Below are 17,081 nucleotides of genomic sequence, written 5' to 3'. Positions count from 1 at the left end.
TGGGCTACCAGAAAATCGACCTAATATAGAGCCTGCTAATGTCCCACTGTAGATCCCTCAGAAACTCTAAACTGGCAGTATTTACAGCAGCAGTGAAAGGTGATCAAGTTACCAACCAGCCAGTGAAAGAGAGACACAGAGGTGAAAGGAAACTCCTGAGACTGCATGTGATTTGTTGACAGGAAATGTTTCATCAGGGTGGTGCGAGCAAGCCTTCTTGGCAAACTGTTGCAAAATACATCATAATCACACATTTAAGCGAGATAGGAATGTTTAACCGAGGCTGGCATGTGTTTTGCAGCAATTCCCTCTGGTTTGCTCTTTGTTGCAAACTGCCGTGCCAAAACGCCCCTCTTCCATTTCGGGGGCAGCGGTAGTGACTGTGGGCAACTGTCCCCAGCCTGGGCGGGGCACTCTCTCTGCTGCTCCCTTTTAACTTGTACTTCTTAACCAGCTAACATGAAAGCCATATGGGAAGAATAAATTTGGACTTTTCACTCACCCACACTCATATTTTGGCGTTTTTCACATCTATGCAGCTTTGTTGGAACCTCTACGTCTTTCATAAGGCCTTTGGAAACAGATGAAAAGAAATAAAAATAACCCAAGGCTCTACTTCTTCCTCGAGACTGACAGTGTGTAGTAGAAAACGCTGAGACTGGATTCTCCCGTGGATTACAGACCACAGCAACTTGTCTCCTGAGACGGAGCATCCCCGTGTTCAGTCCAAAACCACACGGCTGGCCTCCAGAGGCAGTGAGGAGGGGCTTTCTCACCGACATGCTAAGACTCGCTCTGTCATGTATCCAGTCAGCAGATGTGTCAAAAGAATTTATTAAAACAGGTTTGCAGCGTCTGTACATGTTGTGGGGTGCTGCAGTTCCCTGTATTTCACTTACAATGTCTCACATTAAGTAAATGAATAGTCTGAGGTAGTGATTTCCCTTGTTTCAAGTGTAGGCACATCACTATTTAAATGATCACACCTTAAGAAAGGCTGTATTTTTTCTCCCTGTTTTGAATCCAGATGGTTTCTGTTGCATGTGAACACATCCTGCCCAGGAAACACAATCTGGCTCTCAGCCTTTCTGTGCTGTTATCCATTAGTGCTTTTACACAACATATTCATGTGGTTCCCAGAGTTGTGCTCTCATCTAGCGCCAAAAAACACTGGAAAGACTTCGGCCCCTCCCTGTCTTAAGTCATCTTAGGAATATGTGGATGACAAAGTGATACTTCTGCACTTTTGCTAACTGTTGTGTGAAATTACTTAAATTATAATTTTGCATGGTTTAACCCGAAAACCTATTTTCTCAACCAGTGTCTTACTATAAGTGATGAGATCCTACGTGAACACTGTCTATGTGAGTGTGAAGGTCTGATACTTTGACCTTAGCCTTACCTCTCACCTTAGTGTTGCTTGCTTCAGTTGACAGCACTGTCAATGAAATCTGATGAAACCTCAACCACACAGGCCTGATGAAGCAGATTAAATTAGTTTTTGACAGAATATACAGATAACCTAAGTAAAAGTTCTAATACTCTGTACCACACTGTAAAAACACTCTGATACAAGTGAAAGTACTGCATTAAAAATGTTACTTTACTAAAAGTGTAATCAGGAACATTTACTTAAAGTATTAAAACTAAACATACTCAATGCAGAAATATTTCCCTGTGACTGTATATGCATACATACAGTATGTGTGTGTATATATTATGAGATTATTATTACTCATGCATTCATGTAAAAAAAGCAAATCTTTCTTTTGTGAAGGTGGAAGCATGAAATGTTTTTGCATGAAAAATTAGTTGATCAAAATAGTTGCCAATTAATTTTCTGCCAACCAACTAATCGTTTTAGCTGTACTTGTATAAACTATTGGGAGGTTTAATTTATAACAAAACATCATATTTTATAAACTCTTCATATGTTTTATGTCTTAAAAGCTTAATTTGTAAAGTAACTACTAAAGCTGTTAGATTAATGTAGTGAAGTCAAAAGTGCAATATTTCCCTTTGAGATGTAGTGGAGTAGAAGTAAAAAGTGGCATTAAAAGAAAATACTCAAGTAAAGTACAGGTACCTCAAATTTGCACATAAGTACGGTACTTTAGTAAATGTACTTAGTTACTTTCTACCACTGTTTGTTTTTTGAGTATTTGAATCTTTAATATATAAACTAAAAATAAAGATGCTTTTTCTGAACTTTAAAGAGAAACTATTGACCAAATTATTATTATTCTGTTACCGTGATGAAATAGGCAAGACTCTGAGACCTTTTACATATGTTTAAAAATATACTGTATACAATATGCCTTGTCACTCACAGACAACTCTCTTCTTTTCGAGCAGGAGGGAAGATCTGGCTGCAGGAGGCCGATGAGGAAATTCAACAGCCACAGTGTCCACCCGGGTAATAATATACTCTTGTTCTGCTGTTGTGACGTGAGAACTGATGTGTTTTTAAAAGAATATAATACCTCATATCTCAGCAGTTTGGATTACACCACCTTCTTTTCTCTTTTTACAATATCTTTCACCATGTTTTGGTGCTGAGGATGAAGCTTTAAAGCTGTGTTGCCCACTGTTGAGTCCATTGTTCCCAGTAGGCCGTTCTTAGTGGAAATTAAAGTACAGAGTAAAATAGAAGGACTTCTTTGACACTGTCTGGCAGTTTAGTCAGTTCATCTTTTTTTTACAAGTTTATAAACATTAACACATGACTCACCAACAATGTTGCTTTAGTGGGAAAAAATAAATGTCTCTATGGAAACCAGGCTAATGACTCTGAGTGATCAGGCATGTGTTGTTGAGAGATGTGTGCGTGCGTGCATGAGCATGTGGTCACTCACGCGTGTGAGTTTTTGCTTTGGCAAGGGAGAAACCTCAGACAGACTCATTACACTATGGAAAAGAAAACCTGTGGCTCTGAATAAAGCTTTTTTTGGTTTTAAAATATCTTAAAACAAATGATTGTTGTCTGTATTTTTTTTACATCAAAGTCACATATTCTCTCTGGGTTGTTTATAGGGTTTGGTCTTTACACACAAAGAAGAAGAAGCTCTTCTGGAAAATGCTGATTGAAAAACATCTTTTACATCTTGATTTTTATTATGTTTATGGGTTGTCCAGGGCGATATTAGGAACGCCTTAAGGGAATTCCTTCATATTTGGCACAAACGTTCTCTTGGATTCAAGGATGAACTCATTAGAATTTGGTTGTCAAAGGTCACCTCAAAATACCTTGACAAACATGTTTGTGTCCATTGCTCAGGAATTGATGCAGTATTTAATTAAAGTACATACAGATGTTGAAAGGTCAAAGGTCAGCATCACTATGGCATCACGATGTGAATGAAAAACACTTTTTTTGGCCATTATTCAACACCATCACTCAGGAACAGAAGGGGAGATTGTGAGCATATTTCACAGTTGGTTTGGACACTGAATAGGTGACACTTGACTCAAAGGTGAAAGTTCTTTGTGACCTCAAAAGAGGTTTTAGGCATAATTTAACAATGAAGTGGGCAATTCCAGATTTCACACACGTTGACCAGGACGATACAAAGAGTAAATAATGAATATCGAGCACAATACAGGCTTTTCTCCATCTCATCCAGTCGGTCTTTCACTTCCTGCCTCATTCTGAATTTCTAGCTTCATCTGAATCACATGGCTGGCCAATTGTGATGCTTTGAGTGATTTTCACCTACAGCTCGGAGAGAGTCTTTGCATCTAAAAATGCCAGGAGAAACCTCATTTTGCATAGCATAGTCCATCTTTACATAGTGATCAAGTACACGTATTTTGTTTAGCCAATATGTTTTTGATAATCCTTCATTAATCAGTTTGATAATGTACATTTATTGGAATCATATCCTCAATATAATAATAATTTTCATTTAGCCAAAAATACACTTTATACCTTTTATTTAGTTCCTTCCAAATATTTTATGACTATGGACGGATATGGATGTAAATTGCAACTTGACTGGTTGGTTGAGGTGTACAACCATAGGGCGGCTCTAGTTTTTAATAAACAGATTTTTTAGCAACGATCAACAAGTTTCAAGTGAATGGTAAATGAGAAAGCCAAACTTTGACCAATTTATTAAAGGATTATCATGTTCATTTGTATTTGTATTTGTTATTGGCTGAGGCAGAAACAGAGCTAAAAGGAGAGTGAATGCTGAACTTAAATTCATCAGGTGCAGAAACACTATGCTAATGTTTCTGTGTTTGAATGTCTAAATAGGCAACTATTTGCTAACATGTTAGCCATAACAACTATACATGTCGTTTGTGTTTACAGCTTGTCTTGCGGCCCCCAAGTAGCAAAAACATTTAATTTATATGGCTTTAGCCATAAGTACTTCAACAAAATATAATTTAGCTATAGAGCGGAGTAGGCTATTGTTTGATAATCTTCAATACAAAACATTGAAGGCTTACTTTGGTCAAAGAATGATGATAAAATATCTGTCAGTCATTTAATGCCAACTTGCTTTTATTGGACACTTCTGGTTGATATTCACAAAGTATTCAGTTTTAATGTAGGTGCAATATTTTTGATAGTGCTATAACTAATCCTGAGAAATGAAACATTAACCTGTAACTCTTGCTGATAATGAAAATAATTCAGCACTCCCACTGAAATGGGAGGGGCCATTCCTCACTTCAGGGAACAAAGAAATGGAACTAACAGAACTCTTAGTCTGTCATTCATCGCCAGTAGTCACATATCTCTTCCTGTTCTCCTTTAAGTGTTTGTGTGGTCTGTAATTTGACTTTATTTCCCCTCTTGCCTGCTTAGTCAAAGAGCTGCTTTGTATTATCTCTACACAGGCCTCCTGTTTAGCACTACTGCTACTCTACTGGTGCAAAGATATCCATGTGTCCTGCCGAGTAACTATCCATTTCCCATTCCCAGACCCACCTCATTGTTTACTTAAAGCATGGTTCTGCCTCTCTGTCTTCCCACCCAGTTTTTCCAGACCTCCTCTCATCCTGGTGTCCTTGGATGGTTTCAGGGCGGAGTATCTAAAAGATCACAGCAGCCACCTTCCTGTTATCAACAAGTTGCGTAAGTCACCAACGCTGTTGACTCCTCAGCTCTTCACAGTTTTCTTAAACCATGTACAGTACTGTTTACTGTTTACACCTGGTGTGAATGGGCATTACTGTGTTGCAGGAAATGCCGGAACAACAACTGCATACATGAGACCTGCTTATCCCACAAAGACCTTTCCCAACCACTACAGCATTGTGACTGTAAGTCCTTTCTGGTCAGGGGTTGATTTATTTTGACTTGTTTTGTCAGTGCTAGAAGAAGAACTCATTGTACCAATATAACAAAGTAAAAATAATCAAGTAAATGTCCGACCTTCAAAATCTTACTTAGGTAGAAGTATTTATAGCAAAATGTACTTAACATATCAAAAAGTGTTATTTCTGCAGATAAATGGCCCTGTGATTGATATTATATTACATTATACTTAAAGTACATTATAAGATTTATTGTAGTTGAAAGTAGCAATTTACTGTTGTATTTGTTTGAGGTGATGCTAGTTTTAACTATTTTATGTAAAGTTTAGTAGCTTTGTCCAGTGGTTCCCAACAATGGGGTCGGATCGTCTCCAAATAGTCATAAGAAAAATCTGAGAGGTCATTAGATGATTAATTGGAGAGGAAAGAAGAAAAAACTATGTTCTGATACACACATTTACTTTCATTTATTCTAATCTGTCTTTCTATCCAAGCTTTGGTGGCGAAATATTTGATAACTGCATTTTTTTTGGCCTCAAAGTTATTTAAATGAAACCATCTGAGAGGTTTGTAGGGAAAATGTCTCTGCTAAATACTCAGACATCTGAAATTAGTGCAATTGTTCTCAACCTGGGGGTTGGCCCCACTACAATGGTCCAGAGATAATTAATGGGGCTGTAAAGAAGAAACATCAAAGCTCTGTGAAACACACTTGTATAAATATTTTGTAATATTCTGTAATCTGTGCTTTTGAGTTTTACATCATTGGGACTCCTAACAGTTATTTAAATGAAACCGTCTGAGGAGTTTAGAGGAGAAATGTCTCTGATAAGAAGCCCAGAGTAGACACAGTTTTTTGTAAGGAGGCACAAACCAAAAAGGTTGGAAACCACTGGTTTAATCTTTAACAAATAATTGTATTTCATATCTTTTTATGTAGCATTTAAATGTAGTGGAGTAATAAGTAATATTTACCGTTTTGAAGCATAGACATCTAGCAGTATAAAATTGCATAAAAGCAAATACCTCATAACTTGTAAGTACAGTACTTGAGTAAATGTAGGCTACTTACTTTCAGCCACTGCTGTTAGTGTATCACAGTTCAACAGAGGATTTCCCTGTGATTGTAGTGCTAGTGTCACTTCACAGTAGTAAAGGGGTTACTGCTGATGTGTAATGGCTCACATGTGCTTGTGGAGAGCAACAGCAGTGGAGGGGGATTTCAGGTTGAAACCAGATCCTAATCAAAACAAACTGCTGCAGTAATATTTAGGTTAGAAAGATGGGAGAGAGGAGGTAATCACTCTATCTCTGTGCAGCCACAGTATCAAAACATTTCACCTTGATTGTTTGTTTTTGTCTCTGATTCCTGCAGGGCCTTTATCCTGAGTCTCATGGGATTGTGGACAACAAGATGTACGATGTGACCCGAAACGCTTTCTTCAGCTTAAAAACAGATGAGAAAACAAACCCACAATGGTATCAAGGAGAGCCAGTAAGTGAATCACTGCAGCCACGGAGGTTTAAATTCACTGTTCAATATTAGTCCTGAAAACCCTGAGGCTGCAAAACAGTTCTGGACCACTTTAGGAGAATGTTTGTGGAGCAAGGCTACAGCTGAGTCTGAGCCCAACATTATTGTTCTGTAACTCGTGAAAGTTAACACACTCTGAGCATTGTGCTCATTCATCTGCTTTCCCTGTAATGAGCTTCTTGATATAATTATGGATTCTGCTTGTGCAAAATGACAGCTTGTGAGGGCTGTGAGTTGTGCTTGTTTATAGGCTTTGTGGTTTCCATTTAAATGGGATGCCTCTTAAATCTCATTCCTCAATTGCATGACAGACTGCTGCTCTTGAAAATACACCATGCAGCGGCCATATGACTTTTCAGGAGGGAAGGAGAAATTGATGAACAATGACCCCTGGAATACATTCTTTCGTAATAAACATCTGGAGCAACATGCATGCAAGCCTGCTGCATAAATAAAGCACTTCTACCAGCAGATCGGTCCAATAGGTATTGATTTAGCATTCAAATATGTAGTTCGATTTCAATCAGTCTTGACTTGGCTGTGTGGGATTACACTTTTATCGTAATGGACTAAACACTGCTGCTGTGATGAATGAGTTACGTATTAGTTTACTACTGCTTAGCTTGTCTGAATTAATAATGAACCTGGATGACACTCCTCTTCTCTCTTCTCCTTTGTCTACTAATGTCTCCTTTTCTCTCATCTCCTTTCTGTTGCTTGTATTTCCTTTCCTTTTATTTTGACTCCTTTCCTTTATTTCCTTCTATTTTGTACTACTTTTCAATTTCTCTCATTTCCTTTCCTTTCATCTTCTTTCCTTCCCATTCTTTCCATCTCCCTTCCTCTCCTATCCTTCCGGTTCCTTTTGTCTCCTTTCCTCTTCTTTCTTTTCCTTTTCTTTTCTTTCCTTTCATCTCCTTACCTGCTCGCTCCTCTCCTCCCCTCAGGTCTGGCTCACTGCCATACGTCACAAACTGAAAGCAGGAAGCTTCTTCTGGCCTGGCTCAGATGTAGCCATCAATGGCACCTTACCTGACTTCTACAAGCTGTATGACAAGTGAGTGATTCCATTACGTTAGATGCTTTTAAATTCGTCCCAAGAAAATTCATGGTATAATGTAGTGGTGTATTGATGTGTTCATAAATTACATGGTACTTTTTTGGTGCACAGGAGCATTACATTTGAGAGGAGGGTGTCGACGCTGTTTGAATGGCTCAGTTTACCACAGGGAGAAAGGTATTACATGTCCTTTTAATCATGACAAAGACGATGGTGTGAGTCACCATCATAAAAACGCTGAACATCACACTTAACTGGTATCTTTGTGTTTTTAGACCAGACTTCTACACTTTGTACCTGGATGAACCTGACTCATCAGGACATATTTATGGGCCAAGAAGCCAACAGGTTAGTCATTCACTAAACATGGAACCAGCAATTGTGAGCAGGTTGTCAATTATCTAAAAGAACAACAGACTAGACGTAAAAATCATGACAAAGTTCAATATTGAACCCCTGATACAGTAGCTAGAAAAAATCTCCAATTAAGGTCCAATAACTAGCTTTTTCCAGAGCTTTCAGGTGCACTTCGCGGTCTTCAACAGAGCTTGGTGTTTATTTTGTTGTTATGGAGACATCTCAGTTGTCATCACGTGAACCTACAGTAAATGTATAACTTTGTTCATGTGATAACAGATAATGGTGTTGTAGTACTCGAGACTGGTCTTGGTCTCGAGACCGGTCTTAAGACCACTTTTTGATGGTCTTGGTCTCGTCTCGGACTTGACAGCATTCGTACTTGGTCTCGGATATTGAGGACTCGGGATTTTATTTCAAGACCAGTCAAGACCATAACTTTGGGAATAAATTGCTTTTGCATTGTCTGATTTATTTGTTAACATCCTAACTTTGATTGGATGGAAAACATATTGCTTTGAATGCAACTAATAACCCTAATTAAACATGTGTTATTCCTGTTAACGACTGTCACCCCTCCCCACGATGGTAAGCATGGGAAAGGAGTGTTGAATAAAGATGCTTAATTGGTTGATTTCAGCTCTTAGTGTTTGTATGTGGGTGTTTTAATGGGAATGTGGATCTTTCAGATCAACTTGAGAAGTACCAATGATCATGTTTCACATTTTAACGTGTGTCATGTAATGTGGGGAACTGGTCTTGGTCTTGACTTGGTCTCGTTTTGGGCCGTTCTTGACTACAACACTAACAGATGATCATCCTGTGTATGTGAGGGAGGCATTGTGAAAAACGCCAGCCACTGAAGACGACAGTGAGATGCAATTGAAAGCTCGAGAAAACGCCAGTAGAGAAAGTGAAATTCTGTTCCTGGAGCTGTGTGATATACGACTAGGGCTGCAACTAATGATTATTTTCATTATTAATTATTAATTTGTTTTTTAAGTTGTTCTATAAAATGTCTATAAACTGAAAAACCACTAGACAAACCTCAAGGTGCTGCCCAATGTGGCGTCTTCAAGTCCAAGCGCAAAGATATTCAGCTTACCATCACATAACACAGGAAAAGTTGCAAATCTTCACATTTGAGAAACTGAAAGTAGTAAATTGATCAAAATAGTTGCTAATTAATTTTGTGTCGATCGTCTAATCGTTCCAGTTCTACATTATCACAGTAGCCATTCAAAGAAATATTATGAACATTTAGTTATGAACAACTAATTGTCTAATCTTTCAGTTATTTAATGATAATAATTCATATTTAATGATAGTTTAAACAATATGTTAAAAAATAAAAAATCTTAATTTTACCTTGTCAGTGTCAAAGGAATTGGTTATTTTTATAAGCTAGAGCCAGTTTGTTTTATTTTATTTTTCATTCCGCATCTTTCCTCCATTGTGAAGGTTCGCAGTCATCCAGGTCATAGTTACCCAAGGAAGGATAAAATCAAGGGCAACTGACTTTGTTGAAGATTTTCCTCTATTCAGAATGTTAAACTAAACCAAACCTCATTTAATAAAGTCAAGGTTATGAACCATGCTGACAAAGCCATTTTGGTTAATTACATTTGCTAATTATTTATTTGCTGAAACAAGTTGTTTTTGAGGTGTTTCCATGATGCACTTACAGTTTCTGAGCATGGTTCTTCTGCCACAGTAACACGTTAATTCTGTTAAAGCTTCAAATGCTGTTGTGCCTTCAGGTCGTTCAGGCCTTGGAAAATGTGGACAGGATTGTGGGCATGCTAATGGATGGCCTGTTACAGAGAGACCTGCAGCACTGTGTCAACCTGATAATCGTATCAGACCACGGTGAGCCTTGACATAGCTGTGATACGGCCTCTGGTCATTGTACAGAAAAAAAGTGTCATCTTGAAATGTTTGACTTGGTTGAGTCATTCCACCTGTTGTAAGATAAAGCTACTGATAATTGTCAGAGAGAAAGATTTGATGCAAAATCGGTGAGTACTGTTGTCAGTGGTGTGTTAAGAGGATATTTTGTGACGAGAAGTTTCTCTGGACATCTGGAGACCGTATGTTTAGTCTTGTAATTAGGTATACTAAATATCAATGTGCTGGAGTGAATGTGGCTCAGGGCGATGCCCAGCTATCCTCATCAAGGACATAATCTCCAAGAGAAGATTTTAATTTTGACTTACTGTGCTAGTTATTAGTCTGCAGCTTATCATCAAGGAAAAGTGACAAGAAAGATTCAACATGTCCACATGTTACACCCAAAACGATGTCAAGATATGTTACACTGTAAATCTGAATCTAAAAATGTGCTGTAAATTTTAAGGGCTGTAAGTAAGTCTTCAGATCTTCAGGCACCTTTCTGGCAAGATAAATCTGTGTGCCACTACAAGGGAAGAACATTTAAGCTAAACAACATCAGCAAATGGGAAATAAACAAGAAAAATCATACAAAATCATGCATTATTTCATGCTACCATGGCCACATTTGTATAGTCTTCAACTCAAATCTTGACCATTTATGAAAAAAAGACAAATTAATAGTCTCTTTTTTTTTACAGTGTTGAAGTGCAATGACTTCCCCGAGTTGGTTGATGAGGGAAGTACTGAGAGGAGTCTGAGAAGTCCGTTCAGTACCAAATATTTATTATAGAAATGCAAACAGATATATCTGGATACATGCACAGCACAACGGCCTAACAGCAAGTCTGCTGTTCTTCCACTAAGCCTGAGTATATATTTAGGAGACTGCACCCCTGCTGTGTCTTGTATAGATATCCATATATGTTGAATTCAGTTTATGTAGCATGTTCTAGTGCGCCTTAAGGGCTGTAAAAGTGTGTGTGCGTGACTATATTCAAAAAAGTGTGAAGTGTGTCAGAGTGTATTGTTGTCAGGGCCCGGTTTCCTGTTATTCAACACAAGCTTCTAACTGTCTTAATTGCTGAATTACCTAAGATAACATATCACACAATGTTGAGTATCATAAGTAATAAGTAAGCATATAGGAGAATCATATCATGCAATATCACTGTAGAGTTGTATTGTATATCCACAACAGGCATGGAGGAGGCTTCGTGTGAAAAGGCAGCAATTTTGTCAACCTACCTGGACAACACTGGCGACTTTTCTGTCATCCAAGGCCCTGCTGCTCGCATCAGACCCAGTCGCCTCCCAGATAATTACTTTTCCTGTGCGTTCCTCTCAATAACACTCGACTTCTCTCCTTCCCAGCTTTACTGCATCACTCAGTGTCAGTTTGTTTGTAACCAGCGTGGCTGACCTTGTTCTGTTTTTCTTTCCTCAGTCGACTATGAGGGCCTTGTGAAGAACTTGTCGGTATGCGAAGTATTCCAACTGTGACTTTTGTATTCATAAGAAGAATGAAAAATTATCTGCTTGCTTGACTTTTCATCAAACAAGTCCATTCTTCCTCAGCTGTGTGTTGATTCTCCTCTTCTGTCTGTTCTGAAGTGCAGGACCTCTGACCAGCCAATGAGGCCTTACCTCAAAGAAAACCTCCCCAAAAGGATGCACTATGCTAACAACAAACGCATAGAGAGAGGCCACCTCTATATGAAGGAAGGTTGGCAGGCGGCGCTGTAAGTCATTTGTCAGTACGCTGTCTCGAAGTTTTCCCTGTGTTGAGAATGTGTCAAAAATGGAAGAAAGACGCTGAAAAGAGGACAACTGTAGGTCACACACGCACACCTCCAAAATGTCAACAATGTGTGACACAGACCTCCGCTTCAAGCAAGCTGATTGGTTGATCCAACTCCTGGCAGGAGGCTGGTTAGAAACAGAGAAAAGAAATAAAAGCATTAATGTTGTATAAGTTGTACATACAAATATAAAAGAAACAAGCTCATGTATGTTCGCCTACATGCAGCCTCAAGAAGCATTTTTCAGCCTAGAGCCAGCTCCATTCACTGAAAAACACTATTAGAAGTAGCTGAAAACTCAAAAGCTAACCAGTGGACCATTAAGACTAGATTATTTTGTTATACGCAATCAGGTGATCCAGCAGATTTATTACACTAGATTACTATGTTACTTTATTATTTCATTATTTTAATTGACTGTGTTTTTCATGAGGACTCTGCAAGCACAACAAGTTCTCAAATTGACTGGCAAGGAGAAAATAAAATAGACATTTTGCACAAAGTGACAAAATAAAATGAAGCAAGGTAAAGCGAAGTGGCAAGGTCAAGTACTAACAAGGAGAAAACAATATTAGCCATTTTAGTTTTTTTGGCTGTCAAAGTAGGTCAAAAAGGCCTTTTGCACTCATTTGGCTATAAGTTGCGGTCACTGAACTGAGGATTATCAGCATGTTGTACTAAATGAAGTGACTTAATGCGAGGTAAAGTAAAATGCCAAGTAAAGTGATAAAGTCAAGTAAAGAGAAGTGACTACCTTCACTGACTAAGTGAAGTATAATAAAGTAAACAGAAGTAAAGTTGCAAGTTTCTCAAGCCTGTTCATTTTAAATAACCACATTTTAAAAACTCATATATTTTGTGTTGTGTGAGAATTTTAAGTGCACAAGTGATGTAAAACTACCTGTCCATTTAATTGAATGGAAATCTTAACATTTGAGGACTAAGTATAAAAGAGTCCACATTCCTAATAACCTTTACCTTGGTAAAAGACTAAAATGTAAAATGTAGCACTGATGTAGCAATAGTGCTGTTTTACGGGGCAGATGTCTTTCAGTGGTGAAAATTGTTTTACCAATTGCGTCTTGCAGATTTAAAAGTGAATGCTTACAGATTCACCGTATAAAGTACAGTTAGATTTTGTTTATATGCAGTATAAGATGCCAGAGCTGCTACAGTTGTTGGTCAGGAGTTGTCTAGTCTTGTGTGAATTATAGTACAGTAGATGTCATGGAGGCGGATGTAAACGTCTGATGATAAAAAAAAGTTTCTTTGGCCACACAGAAGTTGAAGCATTTACAGTAATTAGTGTTAGCAATCATTTATAATGAATGAAGCGTGGTATGTTGGAGAGGAGTTGTACAACTTAACATGTAATCTTGGAAAATTGCTTCAGGCTGAAGAATTCAATCAGTTGACTTGACAGATGCAATAAACAACAGTGTATTTGTAGTCGCTCTTTAGGTTATATAAAATTAAACTTGCTTGACCCTGAAATTGAGATCATTTGGGACGAACTTTTCCTTGAAAATAAGATAAAAACACATATCAGTAACTGTCAGTCGTGTTATAGTGACTTCTACCCTTAATTATTGTTATTCTATCTCGACAGTAACCGTGCGGATATCAAGTACTGCGCAGGGGGATTCCACGGCTCAGATAACCTCTTCACCAACATGCAGGTGAGAGGAGGGAAGTTGTGTGTGTTTGTCCACCACAATAAACACTGTCACGAAATCCTGTTTGAGTCCCGATAATGCCAACATGGGACAGTAGGTCACAATTACAGCTAATAACACAATAAAACTCAAGATACAGTTTAGCTATGAAAGAAACTTCAGACATCCAACTCACCAGATGCTGAATCATAAAAGCCGTCCGTTGAGTTCTTTGAGTTTCTGTCTGCCACTTTCATGTTAAAGTCATCAAAGTACATCTGTGTATATTTCTGGATGTATAATTTGCTTACAAGTCTGCTGACTTTGTAAGTTAAGAAAAGTCAACTACTCTACATATGGCTTTCAGCCTGCCTACACACAGCAGAGAAAGAGAGCAAAGTACGCTTAAAATGGACAGTTTACTCACCTGCAAATATCTCAAAATCCCGCCACACCAACCTCTTTCCTAGAACTGAAATCCCTGCTTTGCTACTTTAGTTCATTTCAAATATTTACATGTGGTCTAATCATGGTACTGAGTGTTTGGCATCTTGTTATTACAGAGAGAAGGTTTCCATTTAGTTCATTGTACTCTCTCATTTGTATCTAGAAATGCCAAATAAATGAATGAATGCCGGTGTGTTAATATGTATCTACTTTCTCCAGGCAATCTTCATTGGCCACGGTCCAGGATTTAAAGAAAACACTGTTGTGCCCCCTTTTGAAAACATTGAAATATATAACCTCATGTGTGGTAAGTTGCTTGTAGCTCAGGAATAGTTCATCGTTTTAGAAAATACGCTTATTCACTTTCTTATATGAGAAGGACCAGCAACTCTCATGTACTGATGGCATGTGAGGTAGGCATGTGAGGTTGCCAGGTGACTAGAGGATACTTCATGAAGTACTGCTAGCAGCCACCAAATAATCCTGGACATAACCTCCCATAAAACTACAATGTATTGTATGGCTGTAGATTTAGTTAGTTCAGGGAAGCAATGAAGTCAGGCTCAACTCACAATCCCAGCACATCAGCTGATAGCAGCCCATCTCAAAGCCAGCCACATTAGCTGCCAGCTCATCTGATTCCCTTTTTAGCATTCATTGCTAAATTACACACAAGACGCCTTATATCTGCTTTAGCCTGCCTACCCTTGCTGATTCATTTGCAAGCATTGATGGGCAGAGATGTGAGCTCTCCCTGCCTTATGTCTTTTACACATAGGCAATTGGAAGTGCAAACAGAACAGAGTCATATCCCCAAACATAACTTACTTTGACAACTTTGATGAAAGTTGTCCTGACTGAAACCAAACTATTTTACAACAAAAATTAAATTGTTCACAATTCCTCTTGTTATTGATATTAAGTAAAATGTTGTTTTTTTTACAACCTGGGCCTAATTTTCACAGTTTTACTGTAGTCATCAATTCTCTTAGTTATGAAAACATTTTACTCAGCAGGTTAATTGTAAGAGCACAGCAACACAGTTAAAGCTGGGGTAATTTAATTTTCTGTTGTATTTGTTGAAATTTTCGTTACATCCTGATAGCAATCAATAAATCAAATTATCTGGCACAAAAATGAAAAAAATCTGTTCCACAAGGCCAGTGAATTGATTGGCTGGTCTAACTTCCTGTCTACCAACCAACCTGCCTTCTTGCACACACTCTGCCTGTGCACTCACTGCAATTGAAAATGTGTTTTGGGGGAGTGGCTTTGGAGGGCAGCCTGAAGGGAGGTGGCGAGATTTTAATGATGGATTCTTTCAAAATGTAGCTGTCTCTTGCTAGTTTCTCCAACGTTGCCTACCACAGCTTTAACACAGTTCAGAAGAGGGAACAGATGAAATTCCGGCACTGAATATCAGTTTGGTACCTTGCCTCCAAAAAAAAGAACAGCAGGAAATAATCACTTTTGCAACTACCAAAGCATTTGGAATTCAAAATTAAGAGAAACACCCAAAATACGTATGACATTGCATTGAAAAACTGCTTCTACTTACAACAACAGTAAGTATGTTATAGTAGGTCAGAGTAGAATATAATGCTTGAATCTAAATGTTTAGAAATGTTTGTAACAGACAGATGATGTTCATTGATGACTTTTTAACTTCCAAATAATTTGTTCAAGTTTACTGTCCAATTATGGACTGTTAATTATGCAACAAAAAAAGTTTTAGTGCTTGCCTTGTATACAGTATATGACTTGAGTGGCTCAAGGCTGGTAGAACCCTAAAGGATTTCAAGAAACCTAATATAAAGGCAACTTTCTTACTTAGCTTAAATTCAGTTTGAAACCTGCGTGATACCTAAAGTTACTAATGATGGCTGAATTTATGAAATGAAGGTTCTTGAAAATGTGTTTTTTCTTTTATTATCAAATGCACAGACATGCTTCTTTGTTCCCATCCTCTCTCTTACTCTTTTTCTCCTTCAGACCTCCTCGGTATTCGTCCTGCTCCAAACAACGGGACTCACGGCAGCCTGAACCACCTTCTGAAGAGTCCAGTCCACTTCCCAGTTCACCCAGCACAGCTCTCCCATGATACCCCCTGTGAAGCCAGCGACCCTGTCTCCACTGATGATCTGCAGTGCACCTGTGCATCTCAAACTAAGACAATGGTATGTGCTAATACGTTACTGAGATCATGCGCTTGTTTTTAGCTGTGTTAGCAGCGTGGTTCAAAGAATGGCAGTGTCTGTCGGTTAGTCAGTCCAGGCTGAAATATCCCAACAACTGTTGGATGGATTGCTATGAATTTGAGCAATCAGTATGTTCTTGCTTCACTTTTGGGGAGCTACGTTTTGTTTTAAAATAATGTTTCCCTCTCTGTGTGCTTGAACAAGTTTGAAGTAGATGCATCATATTTAACAGTTGGCCATTTTGTGATGCAGACGATTAACATGTTGTGAAATATAATGCTGTACAAAAAGTACAGGTACCCTTATACTACCCTCAAACTGACAAAAAGTCACTTCAGTCAGTTCACAAGCTTCTGATGTGCATGTTGAAAGTGTGGGACTATAGATTCATGGCAGGTTTTAATGTATGTAATGCAAGCATGCTAACAAAAAGTGTGAATTTCTTTTTAGGAGGCAGATATGAACAAACATCTTATGACAGTTAATTCCAGTGAGTATCTTATTTTTTGCATTTCTAATGTTGTTGGGTTTTTTTGTTTATTTTTATTGAAGATTTTGTGTGACATTTGTACACTTTCCCCTTTAGGTGTTAAAGCTAGCTTACGCCGCCTACACCATCCCTTTGGCACCCCTCACGTCGTCCAACCAGGTGCCGCCTTTTGTCTTCTCCATCAGTCTAACTATCTCAACGGATACAGTAAAGATCGCCTCATGCCCCTCTGGGTGTCGTACACCATCCAGCCTCTGGTGAGTCCGCTGTTTGGAGCTGTCTTTTATCTCTAAACATAGCCTGTACAGTTGAGTTGTCCCAGCTATATTTCTTCTGTGGTTAGGGTTTGGCTGCAGATTGCTGCAGATTGTAAGAGGTTG

At 38.4% G+C, this 17,081-nt stretch overlaps 1 protein-coding gene across 2 annotated transcripts in view; it reads left to right on the top strand.

Annotated features, from left to right (window-relative positions):
• Window positions 1-17,081, top strand: part of enpp1 (ectonucleotide pyrophosphatase/phosphodiesterase 1) — a 29,983-nt gene that overhangs the window by 5,757 nt on the left and 7,145 nt on the right. For both annotated transcript variants that reach the window (XR_005445308.1, XM_038726340.1), the window contains exons 3-18: window positions 2,356-2,416; window positions 4,989-5,086; window positions 5,195-5,274; window positions 6,644-6,763; window positions 7,750-7,859; window positions 7,974-8,039; window positions 8,138-8,210; window positions 9,980-10,088; window positions 11,311-11,442; window positions 11,557-11,588; window positions 11,724-11,851; window positions 13,521-13,590; window positions 14,233-14,320; window positions 16,006-16,190; window positions 16,662-16,701; window positions 16,798-16,958. Coding sequence is in view for 1 of the 2 variants with exons in the window: in XM_038726340.1 (XP_038582268.1) it covers window positions 2,356-2,416; window positions 4,989-5,086; window positions 5,195-5,274; window positions 6,644-6,763; window positions 7,750-7,859; window positions 7,974-8,039; window positions 8,138-8,210; window positions 9,980-10,088; window positions 11,311-11,442; window positions 11,557-11,588; window positions 11,724-11,851; window positions 13,521-13,590; window positions 14,233-14,320; window positions 16,006-16,190; window positions 16,662-16,701; window positions 16,798-16,958 (1,553 nt within the window). In the remaining variant the exon portion in view is untranslated. The remainder of the gene's footprint in view (window positions 1-2,355; window positions 2,417-4,988; window positions 5,087-5,194; window positions 5,275-6,643; window positions 6,764-7,749; window positions 7,860-7,973; window positions 8,040-8,137; window positions 8,211-9,979; window positions 10,089-11,310; window positions 11,443-11,556; window positions 11,589-11,723; window positions 11,852-13,520; window positions 13,591-14,232; window positions 14,321-16,005; window positions 16,191-16,661; window positions 16,702-16,797; window positions 16,959-17,081) is intronic.

The sequence above is a fragment of the Micropterus salmoides genome, unplaced genomic scaffold, assembly GCF_014851395.1.
Source record: "Micropterus salmoides isolate LMB-PRFRI ecotype aquatic unplaced genomic scaffold, ASM1485139v1 Ms_hic_scaffold_18, whole genome shotgun sequence".
In the NCBI taxonomy this organism is placed as follows: domain Eukaryota; kingdom Metazoa; phylum Chordata; class Actinopteri; order Centrarchiformes; family Centrarchidae; genus Micropterus; species Micropterus salmoides.
Note: the sequence above shows the minus strand (reverse complement) of the source record. Positions and strands in the feature narration are given on the sequence as shown.